This window comes from Geotrypetes seraphini, chromosome 4, assembly GCF_902459505.1.
Source record: "Geotrypetes seraphini chromosome 4, aGeoSer1.1, whole genome shotgun sequence".
Taxonomy (NCBI): Eukaryota; Metazoa; Chordata; class Amphibia; order Gymnophiona; family Dermophiidae; genus Geotrypetes; species Geotrypetes seraphini.
The window spans coordinates 7,011,519-7,032,178 of NC_047087.1; the positions used below are offsets into that span (position 1 = coordinate 7,011,519).

General features: G+C 46.9%; 1 protein-coding gene across 3 annotated transcripts in view; it reads left to right on the top strand.

Annotated features, from left to right (window-relative positions):
- FANCA (FA complementation group A) overlaps positions 1 to 20,660 on the top strand; it is a 184,026-nt gene that overhangs the window by 151,496 nt on the left and 11,870 nt on the right. For all 3 annotated transcript variants that reach the window (XM_033940379.1, XM_033940381.1, XM_033940380.1), the window contains exons 39-40: positions 3,445 to 3,550; positions 7,539 to 7,614. In XM_033940379.1, the coding sequence (XP_033796270.1) occupies positions 3,445 to 3,550; positions 7,539 to 7,614 (182 nt within the window). The remainder of the gene's footprint in view (positions 1 to 3,444; positions 3,551 to 7,538; positions 7,615 to 20,660) is intronic.

Sequence of the window (20,660 nt, forward strand, 5' to 3'; positions counted from 1 at the left end):
CAACATCACATCAATTTCCTGGAACTCAGGGCCATGTTCTATGCTCTCAAGGCCTTCCAGCACCTTCTCTATCCTCAGGTTCTTCTCCTGTGCACAGACAACCAAGTCGCCATGTACTACATAAACAAGCAAGGCGGCACCGGATCTCCCCTCCTCTGTCAGGAGGCCATCCGCATCTGGACCTGGGCCACGGCCCGCAGTCTCTTCCTCAAGGCCGTCTATATCCAGGGCGAACAGAACTCCCTGGCCGACAACCTCAGCCGCATCCTTCAACCTCACGAGTGGACCTTGGATCCTCCCACACTCCACTCCATCTTTGCTCTCTGGGGCACTCCTCAGGTGGACCTCTTTGCAGCTCCTCACAACCATCAGCTGCCCCAGTTCTGCTCCAGACTCTACTCTCCTCATCGTCTGACCCCGGATGCATTCCTGCTCGACTGGACGGATCGGTTCCTCTATGCCTTTCCTCCACTGCCTCTAATGTTGCGGACGCTATTCAAACTCCGCAGGGACAGAGCCACCATGATTCTCATCGCTCCTCGGTGGCCTCGCCAACACTGGTTCTCCCTCCTGCTCCAGCTCAGCTCCAGGGAGCCCATTCCTCTTCCTGTGTTTCCTACTCTACTTACGCAGCAGCATCAGTCTCTACTTCATCCCAATCTGACATCGCTCCACCTGACAGCTTGGTTTCGCTCGGGCTGATCTCTCCAGAGAATCTGTCTCAGCCTGTCCGTCGCATTTTGGATGCCTCCAGGAAACCGGCCACCCTCCAATGTTACCATCAGAAGTGGACCAGGTTCTCTTCTTTGTGTCTCCTGCATCACCACGACCCCACCTCGTTGGCGGTGGAAACTGTACTGGACTATTTGCTCTCTCTGTCCGACGCTGGCCTCAAGTCTACCTCAATCAGAGTCCACCTCAGTGCCATCACTGCGTTTCATGAGCCTATCCTCGGAAAACCTCTCACGGCTCATCCACTGGTTTCCCGGTTCATGAGAGGCCTCTTCAATGTCAAACCACCTCTGAAGCCTCCTCCTGTCGTCTGGGACCTGAATGTGGTTTTATCAGCCCTCATGAAACCTCCGTTTGAGCCTCTTGCCACTACTTCACTCAAATTTCTGACGTGGAAGGTGCTTTTCCTCATTGCCATCACCTCTGCCAGGAGGGTTAGTGAGCTGCATGCACTGGTTGCCGACCCACCTTTTACTATTTTTCACCATGACAAGGTGGTTCTGCGTACCCACCCTAAATTCCTTCCCAAGGTGGTCTCGGACTTCCACCTCAACCAGTCCATTGTATTGCCTGTCTTTTTCCCTAAACCCCATGCTCATCCTGGGGAACAGGCGTTACACACGCTAGATTGTAAGCGGGCCCTTGCATACTACCTGGACCGTACCAGGGCTCACCGCTCTTCACCTCAACTCTTTTTGTCCTTTGACCCCAACCGTCTGGGGCACCCTGTTTGTAAATGGACGCTTTCTAACTGGCTTGCTGCCTGCATTGCGTTCTGTTATGCTCGGGCCGGTCTCTCACTGGAAGGTGCTGTCACGGCCCACAGGGTCAGAGCTATGGCTGCTTCTGTGGCTTTCCTCCGTTCCACGCCCATCGAGGAAATCTGCAAGGCTGCCACTTGGTCCTCAGTTCACACGTTCACTACTCACTATTGTCTGGATGCCTTCTCCAGACGGGATGGACACTTCGGCCAATCTGTGTTACAAAATTTATTTTCCTAATGGCCAACCATCCCTCCTCCCTCTCTGTTAGCTTGGAGGTCATCCATGCGTTAAGAATATGCTGCCTGCTTGTCCTGGGATAAAGCACAGTTACTTACCGTAACAGGTGTTATCCAGGGACAGCAGGCAGATATTCTTACGACCCACCCACCTCCCCGGGTTGGCTTCTTAGCTGGCTTATCTTAACTGGGGACCACGCTCTCCTCCGTCAGGCGGGAAGGCACTCGCGCATGCGCGGTGCGGCCATCTAGAACTTTCTAGTTAAAAGTGTCCGTACCGGGGCTCCGTCGGTGACGTCACCCATGCGTTAAGAATATCTGCCTGCTGTCCCTGGATAACACCTGTTACGGTAAGTAACTGTGCTTTATCTGTATATGGCTCACATTTCTATTTGCCCGTGTGAATAGTTCCGAGAGGTTACAACACATTTTGGAGCATGTGTGGGTTGGCCGTGTACATCAGACTCTTCGGAGCACTGCAAAAGGTCTGGTGTGAGAAAGTATCTTTGCTGAGGTGCTTCTTTATCTGAGTGTATTTAGAGTTTTCTATTCAAAGATGCCTTTGAGTTGTAATCCCAACCTGTCCCTCTTGCACCCAAGATTTAGCTTGCTACTGGTTCCTTCCTAGACCTTTAAGAAACTTGATTAATTCACCCCCCCCCCCTTCTGTTTTAACTTTTTATGTATACTTTTCTTAAACTTATTGTAGTTCTCCCTCTTCTGTATGTTCGTTTTTGTCGCTGTCAGTGTGTTTTTACATCTGTTTTTTAATGATTACCTGTATTCCCAATTTTTACTGTACATCCTCTAGAAGTAATAATATGTGATCAATCAAATTTTGAATAAACTTGAAGGCACAGTGTCTCCAGCAGGTGGAGTGGTTATGCACATAGGGGCAAGTTTGAAAAACAGCGCCTATATTTAGGCTACCGAATGCCACTATGGGCAAGGCTAATGCTGGAAGTGGCGCTGGAAGTGGCATTGGAGGGCCTTAAGTGCCTACATTGACGTGATTCACAGCATCGATAGGCACCGGAAATGTAGGCCCAGAAAACCCTACCCTACGTTTTCGGCACCTATCTTTCGCAGAGGCGTGATTCTGTATAGGGCACCATCAGCTGCAGATATTGGCGCCCTACAGAGAATCTAGGCCTTAGCGCCAGATTCTCTAAACAGCACCTAAGTGCATCTCCATTGTAGGCTCTGCTCCACACGGTTGTCAATCAACTGCTATGTGCCGCTTATTAGGCCGGATTTCCATGGGCCTCATTTACCAGCGTCTAACTAGGAGGCCTAGATATGCCTAAGTCAGGTAGGCGTTGAAGGGGGCCTTGACTTTGGTGTCACTAGGCACCACTCTCAGTTCCGCATGGAACTCTTAATTGGATTTTTTAATTTTATTTCTCAATTTACTTCAATGGCACAGTCAATTAACCACTCCATTTAAACTAATTGAATCAATTTGAGTTGGCTGCAGATTTTAGTTAGGCATTGCTCAGTGTTCACAACTAGGGCACCTTTTACAGGATCTGACCCTTGGAGACTAAAGGCATTTAAATGAAAGAAACCTGTACGAGAGGCCATTGCATAACTGTTTAGGGCTTCCTTCAGCCAGCAATGAAAGGAACTTCTGCAATTTCAAGCTTGGCTGGAAACACTGACAAGGAATGAGGATTTCTCTTTTAATTTCCTTTTTGTCTTTGGCTTCAAAGGAGGAAGGAGATCTACAGAAGCTGCTGGGGATGTGTCTGACTTTCCTTCAATGCCTACAGGAGAGAGGGGTCTATTGGTTTCATCTTTTCCGCCCTGTGGAAGAAGGTGAGCAGAAAGAATGGCGGCTCTGAACGATGCAGGCTGAGGCAGGAGAACAGACCTACCTCACGGCGGCCTAATGTTGACCTTTTTGTGTACCATCCTTATTCCAAAGAACAGAATTTACCATCTTAATGATCTATAAGATTTTACACCAAAAAGGTGCCTGTTTGTTTATGTGTGCAAATAGTGCTGTACACTTCTCCCTCCGTATTCGCTGCGATAGGGGATTAACAGAACCGCAAATACAGAAAAAACGCAAATAACTTTTTCATATGTTGTTCGCCGTTTTCTATTAAAAACCATTGTGAATATAGTGAAACCGTGAATAACATGATGGGAGACCTGGACTGTTCCTGAAGGAGAGGCAAAACACGGTGAAGAAAGTGCTAGCAATCGGCGATTTTCTCTGTAAACGCTTGGAATCAGCGATTTCTCTATGCAAGCTGATGTAATTTGGGGGGAGGAGCCAGCAAGCTAAAAACCGTGAATAATCGAAACCCAAATGCTGAAACTGTGAATACGGAGGGAGAAGTATAAGCGTTGTCTCAGATCTTGTGTTCATCATAGCAAGCTTGCTTCAAATTCCTCCTGGTTAAAGCTACTGAGTTCAAATCCCAGGCAAGTCACTTAATCCCCCCATTACCCCAGGTACATTAGAGTGTGAGCCCACCAGGACAGATGGGAAAAATACTTGAGTAGCTGAATGTAAACCACTTAGGCTATAAGTGGTATAGAAATAATAAAGTGAATGAAGGAGCATTTTCTTATGTGGAGATCTGTACCACTGGGCCTGGTAACCTGCAAACTGCAAAGCCTGGCTATTTTAGAACGTCTTCAGTTAATTTTGTATAAATATGGATACGGTCATGTTATGTGCTATTACATCTCTTGTATGAGGAAAGACGAAAACGGTTAAGGCTCTTCAGCTTGGAAAAGAGACGGCTGAGGGGAGATAGGATTGAAGTCTACAAAATCCTCAGTGGAATAGAATGGGTACAAGTGGATCAATTTTTCACTCCGTCAACAATTACAAAGACTAGGGGACACTCGATGAAACTACAAGGAAATACTTTTAAAACCAATAGGAGGAAATAGTTAAGCTCTGGAACACGTTGCCAGAGGTTGTGGTAAGAGCGGTTTTGAGAAAGGTTTAGACAATTTCCTGGAGGAAAAGTCCATAGTCTGTTCTTCAGAAAGACATGGGGGAAGCCACTGCTTGCTCTGGATCGGTAACATGGAATGTTGCTACTCTTTGGGTTTTGGCCAGGTACTAGTGAACTGAATTGGCCACTGTGAGAACGGGCTACTAGGCTTGATTGACCGTTGGTCTGACCCAGTAAGACTATTCTTATGTTCTTATCTATTAAGGACGTTTATACTTTTTTTAAATTTGTAATTCATGTTGCACCCCATATTAGGGCTGAACAATTAACACAATAATACGATGAATGCATTAATTGTTCAACGAGTGTGAAACATTTTAACGCGTTAACGTGGCCCAACGCAGTCTGGCCTACTTTAGTCCCTATGATTTTCCCTGGACAGTCACGACCCGCCATCCTTCCCTGTCATTTCCAGCGCGCCTCCACCAGAATTGATATCAGCACGTCGGAAGAATGTTTGAGGAGCTTCAGCCATTTCCTACCACTGCTTCTCACCATCTTCACCGTCGCCAGAAAGTGTTACTGATGCCCCCTCCTGTAAAGCCGCTACTGCTGTAGCTGCTCTCCTCCTAGAGAGCTACCTCTCACCATCTTCACCTCACCCCCCCCTCCGTTGGAGAGCTGTCACAGTCCATTATATCCTCTCCCTCTAACCTTTCATAGGCTGCTGACTGCTAGCGATTAAAGCAGAGGTTTGAGGTATGAGAAGAGACTGGAAGACCTAAACATGTATATTCTAGAGGAGAGGAGGGGCAGGGGAAATATGAAACAGACATTTAAATACTTGAAAGGTATTAATATAGAACCAGAGAAGAGAAAATGGTACATCTAGAGGGCGTAACTTGAGGTTGCAGGGAGGAAGACTCAGGAGCAATGTTAGGAAATTCTTTTTCACGGAGAGGGTGGTAGATGCCTGGAAAGCCCTCCCGAGGGAAGTGGTGATGGAATTCAAAAAAGTCTGGAATAAACAGAGGATTTCCACCACTCTCTGAAGTTCTGCTTCACACAGAGAGTGGTGGACATCTGGAATACTCTCCCAGGGGAGATTATTGCGGAATCGACAGTCCCAGGCTTCAAAAGCAAACTAGATGCATATCTCCTTGAGAAAGGCATATAAAGATATGGTGGCTATAAATAAACCAGGTGTATACCTGGCGGGGCCTCCGCGTGTGCGGATCGCCGGACTTGATGGACCGAAGGTCTGATCCGGAGATGGCGCTTCTTATGTTCTTATGTTCTAAAACAAATGGTATAAATTAAAGAACTAAGGCTGGTATTGGATTTACTTGTACAGTTTGTGTCCCATATGTGGTGATTTGGTGTAGGATGGGCTGAAGAGGACATCAATGAGAACTGCAGTAACTTGGAACATGAGGATGTTACTGGCCAGACTTTACGGTAGATGTCCTGCAAACAACAGGATGGTTGGATAGGCTGGAGTGAGCTTGGACGGCAACTTCAGCATTTGGAACCTAGGACAAGACCAGGTGGACTTTAGTCTATGACCCAGAAATATCAACGAAGAGACAAGTTAATTGAATCATGTATTTGTAATAGGCCGACTGGATGGACCGTTCAGGTCTTTATCTGCCGTCATTTACTATGTTACCTGGCAGAAACACAAAGAGTAGCAACATTCCAGAGCTGAGATGGTGATGTCATAATGCCTCATTCCACCAATGCCTAAGAGCCAACCTCAGCAGTGATGTCACAATGGCTTGATTAGAAGGCAACTTCAGCATTTGGAACCTAAGATAATACCAGATGGACTTGTCTTTGTCCCAGAAATATCAAAGAAAAGATAATTTAATCATGTATTTTTAATGAGACTAACTAATGGGCAGACTGGATGACCCATTCAGGTCTTTATCAGCCGTCATTTACTATGTTACACCAGAACAAGAAGTTACATAAGCTGTTCTGATGTAGCAGGGACTGAAGGACCATGAGAGGTTGTAGAGCCAGCTAACCTGCTGGCAATGCTCTGCTTTAATCACGAGCATTGTTGGCAGGCTGTGAAAGGTTAGAGGAAGGGAGGGAAGGAAGGAGAGAGAGTGACCTGACCACACCATGTAGGAAGGGAGGGAAGGAGAGAGAGAGAGACCTAACCAGGGGGGAGGATGGGAGGGAGGGAGAGTATAGGATCGTAGGAAGATTTGTTGGGAGAAAGAGGTACAGATGGGGAAGCGAGTTGGGTGATGTTTGAGAAGGCCAAATTCTGGAAATAAGGATGGTAAAAACAAGAGAGATGGTGACAGAGGAAGGAAAGAGAGAAATGGATAACATGGAGTGGTGAGGGGAGGGAAGGGAGGGTACCCATGGAAAGAAAGAGGAGGGAGATGGTTCTGCCTATGAATGACAGAGAAAAGAAGAGACGGAAACTAGACAGATTTGAAAAGGAGGACGAAAAGTTGATTGTGAAAGATGGATATAGGGCAGGAAGTAAAGAGGAGAGAAAAAGAAAGAGTGAATAGACAGAGCACAAGAAGTAGAGCCAGAGATTCGGAAGGAGATGATTAGAATGATAAAATCACCAGACAACAAAGGTAAGATAAATGATATTATTTTTAGCTTAGTAAGGGGGTTAATGGGATTTGATATATTGCCTTTCTGTGGGACAATTGAATTGAAATGTGTCAGTTTTGAGAATTTACAACTGCTATGTATATATTGTACCATACAGGAGAAAATGTGAGGGAGGCGCTTTATGCGATCAATCGCAATTAATCATGTGATTAAACATTTTAATTGATGTATAGCCCTAATAAATATATAATATACTGTATCTAGTATGTTTGTATAGAAACGTTACACTTCTGTCATTACAGAACAGGAGCTTTACCAAGTCCTGCACAGAACAGCCTCTGAGCATCACATCAGACTGTTGCCTGTCGCATTCTACAGGTAACTGCTTGGGGGTGGAGGGGGTAGACTTTAATTTTCTGGTACAAAATGTAAGTAGCTCTCATTAGACACCATAATTCTACAAGCATTCCTTACGCACTACTACCAGTATCAGGAAGGCTCCTGTGGTTCTGTAGCTGCAAGAGACTACTGCTACGACTAATCACTTATATAGCACTGAAAGGCATGCGCAGCGCTGTACATTTTGACATTTATAGATGGTCCCTGCTCAGAAGAGCTTACAGTCTAACTTGTGAGAGGAGTTAGGAGTTGAAAGCACTCTCAAAGAGGTGGGCTTTTAACTGGGCCTTGAACACTGCCAGAGACAGATCCTGACATAGAGATTCAGGCAGCTTGTCCCAAGCATATGGGAAAGGAAGGGAGGGAGGGAGATGCGTGAACCACGGCGAGCAGGAGGGAGGGAGGGGGTTTCTGGACCACACGAAGGGTGCTGAAGGGAAGTTGAGAGAGAGGAGGGGTGAGAGGAACAGACGCTAAAGGGAAAGAGAGAGGGGAGAAGATGCTGAAGGGAAATGAGGACGAGAGAGTAGGGAGAAGATGCTGAAGGAAAGTGGCTAGGAGAGGGAGGGGAGAAGACGTTGAAAGAAAGTGGGTAGGAGAGAGTGGAACAGACACTGAAGGGAACTGGATGGAAGGAGGGGATAAAGAAAAAAAAAAAAAAAGTCACGGGGATCACGTGATGGCAGGAACATAAACGGATGCCTGAACGCGGAGCTTCGTCCTCCCTACACCATTCGGCTCCCCGATCGCCTGCCGCCGCCGGTTCTTTATTGATTTTCTGCGGCTCCTGCACTTCCGGGTTCGCTCCCGCCGGTCTGAGGAGCGTTCGACGCGTGACTCGCGGTGGCGGCGCGGGGGATGTCGACAAGAGCGCCGAAGGCCCCAAGAAGCAGCGTGGCGCCAACACATAAAATGGCGGGGACCCAAACAGAGGTGACGGAGATGCCGGCGGAACACACCTCGGATGAGGTGCTGCAGGTATCCATGCGGAACTTATCCCAACTACTGGACGACAAGCTGGCCAAGCTGCATGCTTCAATGGACGAGATTAAGGATGTGCTGGCTGGACACGCGACGCAGATTCACCAGGTGGAGGAACGTGTTTCGGCACAGGAAGACAGAGCGGTGGTCGCGGATGGCAGGATTGATTCCTTGGAGACCCGAGTGTGTCAATTGCTCGAGAGAGTGGAGGACCAGGAGAACAGGGCCCGCAGAAAGAACCTCCGTCTGATAGGGCTCCCGGAGTCAGTGAAAGATTCTGACCTTCTCCACGTGGTGGAAAGATGGCTGCCGAAGGAGCTGGGTCTGGCGGAGCAGGCTGGCCCTGTAGTGGTTGAGCGGGTCCATCGTGTTGGCCAACGTCGCGATGGAGACGGGACGGGCCGCCCGAGGCCGGTGCTGGCCAGATTCCATAATTATGCAATCAAAGCGCGCCAGTTGGACCTGTTCAAGAAAACCAGATCTCTGTCCTATGAGGGGGCCAAGATTATGCTATTTCAAGATTTCTCCACCAAAGTTGCGGAGCAGCGTAGGGCCCTTACGCCGTATTGCTCGCAGCTGGTCACGAGGGGAATAAGATTTGCATTTCTTTACCCTGCTAAGGTGAGACTAACTCATGAAAATCGGACTGTCACTCTGAGCACGGCGGACGATTTGAAAAAGTTCCTCGAGAAGCTGCAGGAAGCTTAGGAGTGCTGCTGGGTGCCTGACGTGAGTTTTCTGGTGGATTTTCTTCTATCAAGCTGTTTTGGTCATCCGACAGTGTGGTGGTGATCTTGTTCTACCCGGGGTCGCTGGGGGCATTTGCTTTGCCTCCGCCTGTGTGAACTGCTTGCGTGGCACGACTCCAGTCTATGTAGTCTCCTTGAGTTAACAGAAGCCATGCTGCCTTGACTTCCATCGGGAGAGGGGGACCTGCACGGCAAGGATTTCTGGCCTCTGGACACTTGGTTTGAGAGTATGCTGAACGCCTGTCTGAGAGTTTTGCCAGTTTGATGTTTATGCAGTTCTTTTTGCACTGTTTTACTGTTTTGCTGTGTTTTACATATACCTGGGCGTTGTAACCCTTTGGAGTTTTTGTGAGGGTTCGTAATCTAACTTTCAGATGGGAGGCTGGGTGGTGGATGGGGGGACGAGAGGGTTCGTGTGAGGAGGGAGAGAGTGGGATGGAGGTAGTGCTGGGGTGTTGGATGTGTGTGTGGGGATTGATTGGTTTGAAAATGGTTGAGATGCGAGGGGGAACTGGGGGTAGTGTTGGGGGGACGAAAGAAGATGGGATTGGGGTGGGAGGAGGGTTTTGGTGGGGCGGGGTGGGGGGTGGAATGCACCTGGGGTCTCTGATCGGTAAAGTAATGATAATTCAGTGGGTGGCGAGCTGGTTTGGCTGGGAGACCGGTGCTGCTGCCCCACAGGCCGGTTGTCTTTGGGAAGACTCACTTCTTTTTTTTTGTTTTAATCAATTTTTATTAGAATTTTATAATGAATATAAACAATACAGTCACCATTTGTGAACCAATCCGTAATATTACAATCTTTCCACAAAGCATATAAAAAAGAAAAAAAGAGAAAACCCCCAACATAAGTATATCTCAATCCCGCCACCCAACATAAAGTAAACCAATATAGTCAATGATAATCCCCAACAAATTAAACACCATGAGGAAGTCCTTTCGTTGTTCCTTCAAAAAGACTCCCAAGTAACCACACCTCTCCTCCCCCTCTATCCCACCCTCCCACCCCACATGAGGAAATAATTAAATGCACTGAAATATTTTGTCCCAAGTCCGCCTTTGTAAATCATAACCATAATGTTTAGCAGCTATACATTCCATCTGTGCAAGTTTTCGCAATTTCTCTAACCATTCCCCTTCTGGTGGAGCAACAAACTTCTTCCAATATAATGCTATTAAACATTTGGCCGCTGCCAACCCCATTCTGACCAGTTTTGTCTGCCAAGGAACATCTCTAACATTATGTAACCCTAACAGACAAACTTGAGGTGAAAGTTGCAATGGATCCTGGATCCACAATGTCAAAGATCGTGTAACAGTAACCCAAAATTTCTGAATCACCCCACAGTCCCACCAAATATGCATAAAAGATCCAGGGCCCTTACCACATCTCCAGCAAGAGTCTGAGACCTGAGGGTACATAATATGTAACCTTGCAGGTGTGAAATACCAGCGTGTTAAGATTTTATAAGCATTTTCTTGGACCAATATACAATGAGATGCTTTCTGTACCTCTATACAAATACGGGACCAATCATCCGCAGAAAGATGCAGCCGGAGGTCCCGTTCCCACTGTTGTTTAAAAGGAAAGGAAATCACCACTCTACCGCGCAAGAACTTATAAAGAATGGAAATCGGTCTCGGTACTTTACTCAACAAAAGCCATAAGTTTTCCAAAGATTCAGTCCCCTGGGGATTTCCTTTATCCCAACTTTCCGAGATCATAAAATGTCTCAATTGCATGTATGCAAAAAATTCGCCTCTTAACCCAGGCTTCTTAGTCACCAATGCATCAAAAGTAGGTAAGCATCCCCCAACAAGTACATCTCGAAATGTAAGAATCCCCATAGATTCCCATTTCCGAAACGCCCCCCTTTCCAAACCTGCAATAAACCGCGGTTCCCCCTTAATAGGAGCAAGCGTGGAAACTCCCCTACCACTCTTTTCCCTTTGACATAAAGAACCCCACATCCGTACTAAATGACAAAAGAACGGGTTCCCTTGCCCCTGCAATCGCTCTGACAACGAGAAAGAGATCCACAGCCAATTATTCAGTGTACAATGCGGAACATAGCTTTGTTCTATTTGAACCCCAGGTTTAAACACCGCAATCTTCCAATCCAAAATAAAACGGAGTTGTGCAGCCTCGTAATACCAGTGCAGATTGGGCACTGCCCGTCCCCCGTCTTCCCTAGCAGACCAAAGTACTTGTTGACTCAACCTGGGATGTTTCCCTTGCCAAATAAAATATCGAAATTCCTTATGCAATAGCTTCAAAAGTCCCCTAGGCACCGCTATGGGAAGCGTTTGGAATAAAAATAACAGACGGGGTAAGATATTCATTTTGACAACAGCTATACGCCCCCACCAGGACAACCACAAACCCTTCCAAGCTTGCAAATCTCTCCGCACTAAACGCACTATCCTAGAATAATTGAGATCATAAAGACATGATAAATCAGATGGAATCAAAATACCAAGATACCTAAGATGCCCCAGTACTCGCCTCACCGGAAAGGTGTCCGCCAACCTCTGCGCCTCCCCCTCCTCTAAAGAAATATTCAAAAATTCAGACTTGTCCATGTTGATCGTAAAGCCAGACAGACCTCTAAATTTCCCAAATACCTCCAACAACTCAGTAAGAGTAGCCTCCGGGTCCGTCACATAAAAAAGAATATCTGCAAATAGCGCCAATTTATGTTCCCGACCTCCTATATGAATTCCCCGAACTGCCCCCAAATCCCGAATATAACAAGCCAAAGGTTCTAAATACAAAGCAAACAGTAAAGGGGAGAGTGGACAACCCTGTCGGGTCCCTCTTGTAATAGAGAAGAAATCTGTATAAAGCCCATTAATTTTAATACAAGCCCTCGGTGTCAAATAAAAATTCCTTATCCATTTTTCATACATTCCCCCAATTCCCATCCGTTCCATTACTGCCCATAAAAAATTCCAATTGACCTGATCAAAGGCCTTTTCAGCGTCTATGGATAATAAGACCATTTTACTATGTTGTTGCTGTGCCTCCCAGATCAAATGTAAAGTTCTACGTATATTATCTCCCACTTGACGCTTCTGGATAAATCCAGCCTGATCAACATGGACAAGTCCCGGTAACACTCGTCCCAATCTCAATGCCAACACCTTCGCCAAAATTTTAGCATCAACATTTAATAATGAGATGGGACGATATGCTCCACACTGCTCCGGGTCCCGTCCCGGTTTCAACAATACTGTGATCCCTGCTTCTCCCATAGTAGATGGCAAAGAGCCCCCGTCTCGCACTCCATTACCAACCCTCACCAACAGGGAAACAATCTGCTCCCTAAAGGTCTTATAGAACACATTCGGTAACCCATCTAATCCCGGAGATTTCCCCCCTTTTAAACCCCGTATGACCCCAGACACCTCCCCCTCCGTTATGGGAAGATCCAACCCCTCTTGTTCCAAATCCGAGAGCTTTGGCAAAGGGACCATGTCTAAAAAATCTGCAATCTTAGAACCCTCACTCAAGTTGTCCCCACGATATAACTCTGCAAAAAATGTAGCAAACTGGTTATGAATATCCTTATCAGTCCTATACCTAACTCCATCAGGTCCACGAATACTCTGAATAGTAGCAGACATCCTTCGGGCCCGCAAATAGCGGGCTAGCATAGCACTAGACCGATTTCCATTCTCGAACATAGCCTGTTTCAATTGTGTCTTTCTAAAAGCTAAATCCTCAAGCTGTAGTTGGTGTAATTCCAATCGTACTTTACTCAAGGCCTCATATACCCTAGGCCTAGGATCAAATTGATGTTGTTTTTCTAAATCCACCAATTGCTCCCGTAATCCCAAAGAGCGCTTAGCTTTGTCCCGTTTTTTACGGGCCCCCCATTTAACAAAAATACCCCGAATAACAGCTTTCAGCGCATCCCAAAGTATCCCATCCCTTACTTCCCCATTGTCATTTATATATAGATAGTCTACAATAGAATCCTTCACTTCTTGCAATATAATAGGGTCCCCTAAAAGTGATTCATTTAAACGCCAAAATCTGTTACCTGATTGTATCCTAAGTCCCTTGCATACCACCCAGACAGGAGCGTGATCGGAGATCTGAATGTTACCAAGCTCCGCCTCTTGAATCCCGCCCCAAAGATTTCTATGTACCCAAATACCATCTATTCTCGTGTAAGTCTGGGTAGCATTAGAGAAATGAGAATAAGTCCTCTGAGTACCATGTAGCAATCTCCAACAATCCACCAATCCCAATAGATGCATAAACCTAATCAAGGCCTTACTGTGACGTCGGAGAACCACTCGTCCCCCCCTGGAGTGATCTAAGGATAGATCTGGGCACACATTAAAATCCCCTCCACAAAAAATCGCTCCCTTTGTGAAAGCAGTCAAGTCATCTGTGAGACCAGAATAATAATGTGATTGATCAGTGTTAGGCCCATATATATTAATGATAGTAGTCACTTTATCCTGTATCTTACCCCGTATAGCTAAACAGCGTCCCTCCCTATCTTTGAAAACCTCATCCACCTCCAGCCCTATCCCCTTACGAACCAAAACAGCTAAACCCCCCACCCTCTGTGTGCCTCTAGCCCTATGAGTCCACACTTGATCATAATGTTGAGTGTGCAATAACCGCTCGTCCCTCGATCTTAAGTGAGTTTCTTGCAGTAAACATATATCCCACTTCAGCCTATGCAGTTCACGAAAAACTATACTACGCTTTCCAGGGTTATTTAATCCATTAACATTCCACGAGCCTAGGACAAGAGAACTATCATTCCTCAAATGATCCCACTCCCCCCCTCCCTCCCCCCCTGCTGTCTATACGACCCCGACATACCCAAGATCTGGGCAGCCAAGGAGAAGAAGTAAGGTCTCCCCCCCACAGAAGGCAACTTAGTCCTTTTATACCAGCGTCACTCTTCCATACCCTTAAAACCATAAATGCCCATTACAATGAACAACATCAGTAATAGAATAAGTAAAATAAAAATCCCACAGACAATAATTCTTGCCATGGAAAACTCATACTAAGTTCTATACATAACCTCATGCTGAATATGCAAAATCAAATTAGTCATTTCAAAAATCAATCTGTAGAACCCCTGGCAAATACCAGACTCCCCTAAACTAGGACCGAACGTCCTAGAGAAAAAAAAGGGGAGGAAGCAAAGAAAAAATGGTTAATAATCCCCTCAATCCATCAGGTCTGATCCTTTAAATGCCGCTTCCCCGCACGCCCAACAGTGGACCAAACTCCAGTGGAACGCTTCTCCGCCTTCTTAGATACAGGTACTGGAACCTCAGGAACATTCTTGCACCCCAGTTCTTTCAGGGCTGCCCACGCCTCTTCCACATCACCAACACGTTTGGATTTGCCATCAATCGTGATCCATACCCCAAAGGGAAATAACCAGCGGTAGCGATGGCCCTCAGCCCGCAGCAATTGCGTTATCTGTTGAAAGTTCCGACGTTTTTGTAGAGTGGTCCAGGCTAAGTCTTGAAAGATGCCCACCGAGATATTATTCCAACGATATTCCTGCTTGCGCCTCGCTATTTGTAGAATATTTTCTTTGATCCCAAAATCCTGGAAGCAAGCAATAATGTCCTTAGGCCCTGTACTTCGTGCAGGACCCAAACTGCGGTGTGCCCTCACTAGCACTATTTGATCAGTCAGGGAGCCATGTGCTTCAGTGAGTAAATCAGCACAGATCTTTTTCACCACTGCAGCCCCATCCTTATACTCCTCTAGCTCTGGGATGCCCTTAAAACGCAAGTTGCATCTGCGTGATCTATTTTCCAAATCCTCCACCTGAGTTTGCAACATCTGGATGGAGGACGGCAGTTGATTCAATTCAGCTTGCATATTCAACAGATCTTGTGTCATCTCCGAAACGCGATCCTCCGTGTCTCCCACCCGACCTCCCAATTCAGCCACCTCAGACCGCAGTTCCGTCATTGCTGCTTTTAAGTCCTGGCGAACACCCACCATTTCCTTCTTAAGATCTCGAAACCACTCTTGTAATACCTGGGGGGTGATCGCTTCAACTGGTGTGCTCTCGATGGCAATCTCTTCCTCGTCCGATTCCACGTGCACCGGCGCCATTTTTTTTTTACAACCCGGCAATCCGCTACTGCCCGCGGTTGCCGATTTCTCCCCTTCAGGCAAAGGGAATCGAAATTTGTCTAACTTCTTACGGGTCTCCATCTCAGCTGTTGTCCCGCCGTATCAGCAAGAATATAACTCCTTCGATCAGAACGCTGCAATTTTAATATTTCTCCCGTGCCTCCACGGAGCTCTCTGCTCAAGCAGCCATCCTGTGAGCTGACGTCACTTCGGGAAGACTCACTTCTTACCAACTGCTCTTGTGAGTTCTGTTAAGATTGCCAGCTTCAGTATTGATGGCTTGCACTCCCCGGTGAAGCGCAGCAAATTACTTCAATACTGTAAGAAATTAAAAGTAGATGTTTTAATGCTGCAGGAGACTCACCTCAGCGTGTCAGAACATATTAAACTAAAGAGAGACTGGGTAGGGGAAGTCGCTTTTGCTTCCTATAACTCCAGACAGCGAGGTGTTGCTCTCCTCTTCCATAAAAAGAATTCCTGTAGTATGCACAAAGTGATCCAGGACCCCGAGGGGCGATATGTGATATGGGCTGGAGTTTTCCTGGGGAAGAAGTATGTGTTTTGTTCTCTTTATGCACCTAATGTATACTCCCATAGATTTTTTTCTGTATTAGTAGCGGCTCTGATGCCTTTTTCTGAATACCAATTGGTCTTAGGTGGGGATTTTAACATTACTGCAGACCCACTTGTTGATTGCAGGCCGCCTAAGCCTCGATTGAAAGGGGGCGACCACAAGGGGGTGAATTTTGTGATGCAACAACTGGGTCTGATTGATGTATGGCGCACACTGCATCCTACTGAATCTGATTTCACTTTTCACTCTCAAGTCCATGATGTTCACAGTCGCTTGGACTATCTGCTGGTGGCTCCTTCTCTGCTGGCGGGTATTCCACGAGTGGTGATTGAAGATGGTGTTTTGTCAGATCACCACTTGGTCTGGCTGGAGCTCATTGATAGGCCGGGGTCACAGGGGTCGACGATTAGTTGGCGTATGAATCCCACGCTCTATGAAGATGTTGAGTTTAAGGATTTCCTGGAACAACAATGGGATTTCTTTGTGAACGAAAACCCTGCTTCTGATGTATCTGAAGTGGTGTTTTGGGAGGCAAGCAAGGCGGTCTTGCGAGGTAAAATTATTGAGTATACTACCCGCAAGCGCAGAGCCCAAGATAAGACACTGTTGGACTTGGTACAACGTTTGGCCGCGCTGCGTGGGAGTTTACATGCTCCGGGTGTCACGTCAGCTCGATCTCAATATTTTGACCTACGTAGGCAAATTAATGATTTACTGGCAGATAGAGCCCTTAGAGATATCAGAATGTATAAATATCGCCTACATCGCTGGGGCAACAAAGCGGGAAAACTGCTTGCTTCTTTGGTAACCTCAAGGGCTCCGAAGCGTATTATTTCAAAGATTCGGGCGCCTGATGGTAGAGAGGTAACTGCCCAAGTGGGGATACAACAGAGTTTTGTTAATTACTATAGGGCTCTGTATGACCGGGGGACTTGTGACACTGCACAGAGGACAACTTTCTTTCAGGACCTACAGATTCCGTCCTTGGGACATGAGCAGCGAGAGTTGTTAAATGCCCCGGTGCGAGGGTTGGAAATTCAACAAGCTATTCGGGCCCTAAAATTGGCTAAAGCCCCTGGGCCTGACGGGCTGGGTTCTGAATATTATAAGTTGTTGGGGGCACGTGTGGTGGGCCCATTTTAAGCCCTATGTGGGGCTCTTAGTAGAGGCGACCTGCCTCCACATAGACTAACTCACGCTAACATTGTGGTTCTACTGAAACCGGGTCGGGCGGAAGATCAGCTGGGATCCTATAGACCTATTTCTCTGCTCAATCAAGATATCAAGTTGTTTGCTGCTATTATGGCAGCTCGCCTGGGTCGGGTTTTGGCCAGCTTGGTTCATTCGGACCAGGCAGGTTTTGTGCCGGGCCGCTATTCTTCTGCTAACGTGTTGAGGGCGCTTTCGGTGCTGCAGAATCCTGGACTTGTTGGGCAACACCCGGGACAGAAGAACGCTCTTATAGTTAGCCTAGACGCTGAAAAAGCGTTCGATAAAGTGTTATGGGATTATCTTTTTTGGGTTCTTCCTCAGTTCGGCATTCTGGGGAGCTTTCTGACTGGGAATCGATCATTACACGCTCATCCTACGGCCCAGATCCTGATTAATGGGGAGCTTACCTCCTCTTTTGACCTCGAGAGGGGGACGCGCCAGGGCTGTCCCCTCTCCCCGATGCTCTTTGTCTTGGCGCTAGAGCCCCTTGCGGCTAAGCTACGTCAGAGCCCCGATGTGCGAGGTATTCGGTTGGGTTCCCAGGAATTTAAAATTAATTTGTTTGCGGATGATATGCTCATCTTTCTGGGAGACGCTGAGGAGGGGGTTCCTCGATTAATAGATCTTATACAGAGATTTGGAGCCTTTTCTGGGTTGCGCATTAACTTTGATAAGTCGGAGGCTCTGGCGATCCGCCCCCCATGTGCTCTGTGGCATGATCCTTCCTTTCCCCTGCAATGGTATAAGGGTACGCTTAAATATCTGGGAATATATCTGCATGCAGACCCAGGGGTGGTTTACCGGAAAAACGTACTTGATAAATTAGATGCAGTCTGAGCTTTGTGTAAGCGGTGGATGGAATTTCCCCTCTCATTCCTGGGGCGCGTTGCCCTTATTAAAATGGTCCTTTTGCCGAAGCTCCTGTATCCTCTACAAATGGTGCCCCTTTGGATCAAACAAAAAGATGTGCAGGCTTATAGGGGGGTTGTTTCGTCCTTTATATGGCACTCCCGCCGGGCGAAAATTGGCTATAACAAACTGATTAGGGGGCGCGAGCAAGGATGTGTGAACTTGCCCGATTTGCGTCTTTATAATGTTGCTGCTTTGTTGAGATGGGTGCATGAATTATGTACGGGTGTTGACAGGTTTGCTCCGGCTGGATTCTGGTACCTTTTGTCAGCTCCGGTGTCAGTTTTTAACCTCCTGTGGCATGGGGCGGGGCCCTGCCCTTCTATGCTTTGACCCTTGAGAATGGCCTGGTGCTGGTGGCGGTCTTCATTGGGGGGAGCGGTGGGACTTTCGCCTTTCACGGAATTGGTGGGCAACCCTAAGTTTCCTGCTGGATCGTTACATGCATTTTTTGCTTCAGTTCGGACGTCTGGGTGTCGTTTTGTGGGGCAGGTTTCTGAAGTTGAGTCGGGATCGGTTCCCTCTTTTCTGGCGTGTCGGGACCGCTGGGGTTGGACCGCAGGGTCTCTATTTGCATACTTGCAGCTGCGTAGCTATTGTTTGGCGCTTCGTTCACCAGAGGGCAGTTTACCCACTTTCACTTCCCTGGATCAACAGTTTTTGTCCGCCCCGTCTGAATTCAATAACGCTCTCGGAGTGGTATAAAGTGGGGAGGGAAAGCCGGTCTGGTAGGTTTCTTGATGCTATGGCAACGGATTGGACTCTAGCTTTGGGAGAGCAGGTTACTGCCGATGAATTAGTTCTGTGTTTTCAGGAATGTGCCTCTGCCTCCCCTAATGTGAGTCTACGGGAAGTACATCTGCAGATTCTGCACCAATCTTATTTAACGAGATGTAAGGGGCGAAAGATGGGGTTATGGCTTGATGACTGCTGCCCCCGTTGCCCGGCTCGCCGGGACACCTTGGTACATCACTTTTTGGAATGTTCACATGTAGGGCCCTTGTGGATATTTGTGCTTCGGGAGCTGGAGAAAGTTATAGGATTATCTATAGACTGGTCTTATAAGACGTTGCTGTTGGGTGTCACAAGTCCCCTGGTGGAAGCGGGTGTTGGCGAGCCTGGAAGGCGCTTTCTTTTAGTGGCCTTAGGAATCACAAAGAAACTAATTCTTCGTTACTGGATTGGCACCACGCGGCCAACAGTCGCGGGCCAATATGTCTTTGATGGCTGGTTGGGAGTGACAGCACCGCCGGGGTGTTGCGAGCTGGAAATCTAGGACCTATTTGGATTATTGGAGTTCCTTTTAGTGCTGGTTAGAGATCATGGGTGCTGGGGGTGGGTGGGGGGGGGGGGCTGGAAGGGGTGGGTTTCACTTAAAATTGGATCTGCATGGGAGCTGATATGTTGTGGATTTGTCTATGTTTATTTCCTTTTTCCTTGTACCCTTGACTTTTGTACATGATGTCTTTCTTGGATGGTTGCATTTTGTATTTTCTCATATGCATTGATCCTTTAATAAACACATTTTCAAAAAAAAAAAAGAAAAAAAAGTCACAAGCTGAATTGGGAAGACAGATACCAGATCTTAGGGGAGGAATGGAGGAGAAAGATGCTAAAAACCACCTGGGGAAGGGAAGGAAAGTTGGAAGGGAAGATGACAGATGCCAGACTATGGGGAGAGCAGGGGGAAGAAGGTGGGTGCCAGACCAAAGGGGGAGGGGTGGAGGGAGAGATGGAAGGGAGAGGCACAGTAACAGAGCATATGGAAGAGGTGGAGAGAAGGCAGTGTATGGAAGGAATTGAATGAGGAGAAGATGAGGAAAGCAGAAACCAGACAACAAAGGTAGAAAAAAAATTTCTATTTATCTTTTTTTGCTTTAGGATAAAGTCTATTAATTGTGTTGATAAACATTTATAAACAAAGCCCTGTCAGCTGAAGATCTCTGCCTCTAGTTCGGCAGCCAGAACTTTGATTTATAAAATGACAATTGTATAGAATATTGTTTCTTTTTATACTTTAATAAAATAAGTTCAGTATAAAACTATTCGAGGCTTGTGTGGATGGGGTCAGATGGTTTGCGGGGACGGGATGGGGATGGGAATCGAGTGGATGGGGCAGAGAGGGAGACAAATTTTTTCCCCGTGTCATTCTCTATCCTGGAATATAAGTCGTGCAGCCGAATTCTGGACTAAAGAATGAAATCTAATCTTCTATTTCTGCGTTGCTCATACCTATCCCGCAGTGGTGGCTTGTATCTGTCTTCTCTCTGCTCACTTGCTATAAAGTAGCTTCTTATGACAGTAAATACAGTTTGCTAGACTACTATTTCTCAACTCGGTCCTGGAGTATCCCCTTGCCAGTCAGGTTTTCAGGATATCCACAATGAATATGCATTAACTTCATTTGCATGCATTGCCTCCATTACATGCAAATTTCTTTCATGCATATTCATTGCAGATATCCTGA